Consider the following 5,385-nt stretch of genomic DNA (forward strand, 5'->3'; position numbering starts at 1 on the left):
CAGTTTATAAAGGACTTTTCAAAGATTGCCAAACCACTCAACAATTTGCTTAACAAGGACGCAATGTTTTTATTTGATGAAGATTGTTTACAAGAATTCAACGCCCTAAAGACCAGCCTAGTGTCTGCTCCTGTGATTATAGCTCCAAATTGGGGTCAAGAGTTTGAACTAATGTGTGATGCAAGTGATTATGCTATAGGAGCTGTCTTGGGCCAGAGAAAAGGCAGAGTATTCCATGCAATTTACTATGCCAGCAAGGTTCTGAATGATGCTCAGATTAATTATGTTACCACAGAGAAGGAAATGCTAGCAATTGTTTATGCATTGGAAAAATTAAGGTAATACTTGGTGGGTTCAAAAGTAATAATTTACACTGATCATGCAGCCATCAAGTATTTTCTGAATAAAGCTGATTCCAAGCCTCGGTTGATCAGATGGATTTTGTTACTCCAAGAATTTGATCTAGTTATCAAAGACAAGAAAGGATCTTAAAATTTGGTAGTTGACCACTTGTCAAGACTAGTCAATGAAGAAGTAACCCTAAAGGAGCTAGAAATAAGAGATGAATTCCCTGATGAATCACTGTTTATGGTAAATGAGAGACCATGGTTTACAGATTTGGCTAACTTCAAGGCAGCTGGAATCATTCCCAAGGATTTGAGTTGGCAACAGAGGAAGAAATTCCTACATGATGCTCGCTTCTATATTTGGGATGATCCACATTTGTTTAAGATTGGCGCTAACAACCTTTTGAGAAGATGTGTAACAAGGGAAGAAGCCAAGGACATACTATGCATTGTCATAACTCACCATGTGGAGGGCATTATAGTGGAGACAAGACAGCAACTAAAGTTCTACAATCGGGAGTCTTCTGGCCAACACTTTTCAAAGATGCTCATGAACATGCCATTCACTGTGATCAATGTCAAAGGATGGGAGGAATTTCTAGGAGAAATGAAATGCCCTTGCTAAACATCATGGAAGTGGAAATCTTTGATTGCTGGGGAATTGATTTCATAGGTCCTCTTCCTCCATCTTTTGGAAATGAATACATTCTTATAGCTGTGGATTATGTCTCCAAGTGGGTTGAAGCAGTGACAGCTCCAAAGAATGATGCTAAAACTATGGTAAAGTTTCTGAAGAAAAATATTTTTGCTCGCTTTGGAGTGCCTAGAGTCCTAGTAAGTGATGGAGGTTCTCATTTTTGTAATAGCCAACTGCAGAAGGTGTTAGGCCACTATCATGTCACACACAAAGTAGCCTCACCTTATCACCCATAAACAAATGGCCAAGCTGAAGTCTCTAACAGGGAATTGAAGAAAATCTTGGAGAAAACTATAGCTTCCTCGAGAGAAGATTGGTCAAGCAAGTTGGATGATGCATTATGGGTTTACAAAACTGCATTCAAAACACTCATAGTCTTATCACCATTCCAAATGGCTTATGGAAAATCTTGCCACCTACCTGTGGAACTGGAACACAAAGCATATTGGGCTCTAAAATTCCTTAATTTTGATGAGTCCTTAGTAGGATAAAAGAGGAAGTTGCAACTCTTAGAGCTAGAAGAAATGAGGATGAATGCCTATGAGTCTTCAAAATTGTACAAAGAAAAAGTGAAGGCCTATCATGATAAGAAGCTGCTCAAAAAGGAGTTCAAGCCAGGACAGCAAGTATTGTTGTTCAATTCAAGATTAAAATTATTTTTAGGCAAGCTGAAATCCAAATGGTATGGACCCTTCATCATCAAAGATGTCAAGCCCTACGGGGCTATGGAATTATTTGATCCTCAATCAGAAACTCTAGAGAGAACATGGATAGTAAATGGTTAAAGATTAAAGCAGTATCATGGAAGGAATATTGAGAGGATGACCACCCTTATGTATTTTCAAGACATATGAAGTAAGATGTGTCAAGCTAATGACATTAAATGAGCACTTACTGGGAGGCAACCCAGCCCTTTTTAATTTCATGTTCATTGCATCTAGCTATGATTAACTTATTTGTGATCGTGTAAGAAAATCATCAGCATGTTTTGCATTTTGATATGGGGTTGATTAAGCTTTTCTGAAGCTGTGGATGGAAAAATAACTTAGAAAATTTTTCAATTATCCACTCGCTCAGCGCGCCCTATGCGCTTAGCGAATCTTTATGCACGCGCTGAGCGAGTCACCTCTAGCGCTAAACGCATCAACCCCTACTCATTGGCTGATGGGGCCTCGCTAAGCAAGCCCTGTGCGCTAAGCCCAAAAACCTCTCTAGAATTTCATCTTTTGGAATTGGGCTAAGCGAGTCATCTCGCTAAGCGCACAGCTGCATCTCGCTAAGCACCCCAGTGCACTAAGCGCAATTCCCTCTCTGTCTGGAACTTCATGTGAATTGGCCCAGTGGGTCAGCCCGCTAAGCCCAAATCCCTCTCTGGTTTGGAATTGCACTAAGCAAGACCATCTCGCTAAATGAGCCCCACTACTACATCAGGAAGCATTTAATTTGCTAAGTTGGCTCATGCCCGCTAAGCGAAAGTTACAGACCAATCAGAGATGTAGATCTCGCTGAGTGCGTACCCTTCGCACTAAGCCCAAATCCTTCTCGGGTTTTCTAATTTTTGAATTGGGCTGAGCGAGTCTACCCTCTAAGCATGTGGATTTGAATTCTGAAAACTCAAACGTCATTGAGTGCTCGCTTAGCGAGTCAGTCGCGCTAAGCGAGGTAGTCGAAACTGCCAAAAATAAACATTACTGCCTTAGGCATTTTCTTTTGAGCAAATTATAACTTTCCTCATCATTGGCATTCCCTGCACTCATCTGCACTACGCTTCTATTGCATTTCCTACTTCTCTGTGCTTCCTCTCTGCTCATCATACTCATCAATCCAAGTAAGTGTTTTCACTTAACTTTTTAATTCTCGATTTTGAACCTTAGGATAGAAGCCATGCTTAGGTTTGAAAGTTTCAATTTTGTGTTGATTCTGTTGTTGTTTGGTTAGTTGTTAGAGAGCATGTTATTAGGGGTTTATTTTCTCACATAATGTATATGATTTTGTTGTGATTTGATTAGGTTTTGAGGCCTAATAGGGGTTCGTGGTAGGGGGCTGAAAAACCCCAATTTTTTGGAATTTTCGATGTTCTCACAAAGCAAGTTCATCAATTCTTGTTGAATTTCTGGGTTTTCTGATGAACTCGCTAAGCCGGCCCTGTCCCGATAACCGTGTTCATAATTTTTGTTTGAATAATTGAATGTTTGTATGAACTCGCTCAGCCACTGCACTTCGGCTTAGTGAGTGTTTAAATTTTCAGATTTTGTTTGTGTGTTCGTATGAACTCGCTAAGATGGCATGCCACGCTTAGCGAGTTGTGTTGCTTGAGTCAGAGTCTAAGAGGCTTTTGGTTGTCTGTTACTGGTTAAGCGAGTCAGTCTCGCTAAGCCACCTAGCCTCTTTTAGTGAATAAGCCTGGCCTAAGCGAGTTAGTCTCACTAAGCCCAAAGCAATTTAGTTTTCTGAGTTTTTGTTCATGCGCTAAGCGAGTCAGTCTTGCTAAGCTTAATTTCTTCTTTGTTTTGGAATTGGGCTTAGCAAGCCTGCTCGCTAAGCCAATTAAGTTCCAGTGGTCAATTTGGGCTAAGCGCCTACTGGCACTAAGCCCACATGTAGTGTGTCGCGCTAAGCGAGCCAGTCTCGCTAAGCATAATTAGCTCTCTGTGAGAGAATAAGGCTTAGCGAGCCTGCTTGCTTAGCCATTGTGTTGTATCAGCTAAGCGAGTGTGTCTCGCTTAGCCAGTGTCTTTTGTTTTTGTGTTGTACCACTAAGCATGCCCTGCGCGCTAAGCGTGAGCTATGATTTACATAAGGCACGCTAAGCAAGTCACTCTCGCAAAGCACCCAGTTTGTTTTTCTGTTTTATTTTTCTGATTTCAGTTGAAATAAAACCTGTCTAACTTGATTCATGTGACTCTTTTTGATGCAGATGGCCTCCAGGAAGAGGAAATCCATTGCCTCCCGGCCCCGGGAGCCTTACGATACTACCAGATTCATCTCTAAGGCTGCCTGGGAGAGGTATTCCCAGAACGTTCACTCCCGGAACATCCTTCCGAAGAAGAACATTGTTCTCTACGTCACAAAGTATGACGAGTTTCGCCAGGAGTGCGAGAGGTGATGTTGGCATAAGTCCTTGACCAGGCAGATGGATGGACACGTAGATGTGGCCCTGGTCAAGGAATTTTGTGCAAATTTATATGATCCTGAAGACAAATCCCCCAGGCAAGTTCGAGTGCGGGGGAAGCTAATTAAATTTGATGTTGCCTCTCTGAATGCTTTTCTGGAGACACCGCCAGTTCTAAAGCCAAGGAAGCAGTATATGGCGTATACCATGTTCTGCAGCACTCGCATAGACCCTCAGAAGCTAGCTACCAGACTGTCCATGCCAGGGAAGGGATTTGTACTTAATGCAGAGGGCGCGCCCTGGAAGCTCCCGAGGAAGGATTTGACTACACTGGTGCAGACCTGGAGCATCCTATCATATTCTAACCTCGCCCCCACTTCTCACACATCTGATTTGAATATGGACAGGGCGAGGTTAGTTTATGGACTTGTTATGGGGATGGACATCGACGTGGGCTCACTTATCTCAGGACAAATCTCTCAGATGGCCCAATCCAACTCCTCCAGGCTCAGTTTTCCCGCACTTATCACAGCTCTGTGCGAGGCCTGAGGAGTAGTTCCAGACTCATTGACATTTGAGTCCTTGAGCCCTGCCATTAACTTGGCATACATAAAGAAGAATTGCTGGAACCTGGATGATCCCATGATCACTTTTCCAGGGACCCGCAAGGCACGGGCTCGAGGACCGGAGGCTTCTACTACTGCTCCTTCTTCTTCTACACCTTCAGCTCATTCTGCTCCAGCTCCACCACCATCACCATTAGTCCCAGCACCCTCCAGCACCTCCATGCAGAGCTCAGACGTTCTAGTGCCAATGCTGCAGAGCCTCCACCATGGCTTATGCCTGGTTATGCAGAGTATCCATGGCTTGGCTCAACATCGGCCCATTATCAGCATGGAGGAGTTTAAAGCTCAGATGGCCTGGCCAGGAGTCCAGCCTTCTCCTTTGAGGGGAGGTGAGGCTTCCACAGCCCAGGAGCCTCATCCAGAGCCTTAGTCATAGCCGGAGGCTACTCTAGAGACCACTCCACGGACTTCTCTAGTTACTACACCAGTTTTGGAGGTCTCAGAGAAGGAAGATGGCGCTGCAAATACAGATTATGCAGCAGATATGGCAACAACGCAGAGCACCTGGGATCCATGGCCTGCAGCAGCTCAGGATATACCTCAGCCAGCCCAGGATGCTCCCTCCTCACCTCAGGACGAGCCCATAGCAGCACAGGAGGAGCC

At 43.8% G+C, this 5,385-nt stretch overlaps 1 protein-coding gene across 1 annotated transcript; it reads left to right on the plus strand.

Annotated features, from left to right (window-relative positions):
- Nucleotides 1–977: 977 nt before the first annotated feature.
- On the plus strand, nucleotides 978–4,150 carry LOC100776250 (uncharacterized). Its single transcript, XM_006584245.1, has 2 exons — nucleotides 978–1,181; nucleotides 3,962–4,150. The coding sequence occupies exons 1-2, from the start codon at nucleotides 978–980 to the stop codon at nucleotides 4,148–4,150; spliced, it is 393 nt and encodes a 130-aa protein (XP_006584308.1).
- Nucleotides 4,151–5,385: the final 1,235 nt, after the last annotated feature.

The sequence above is a fragment of the Glycine max genome, chromosome 7 (genome assembly GCF_000004515.6).
Source record: "Glycine max cultivar Williams 82 chromosome 7, Glycine_max_v4.0, whole genome shotgun sequence".
Classification (NCBI taxonomy): Eukaryota; Viridiplantae; Streptophyta; class Magnoliopsida; order Fabales; family Fabaceae; genus Glycine; species Glycine max.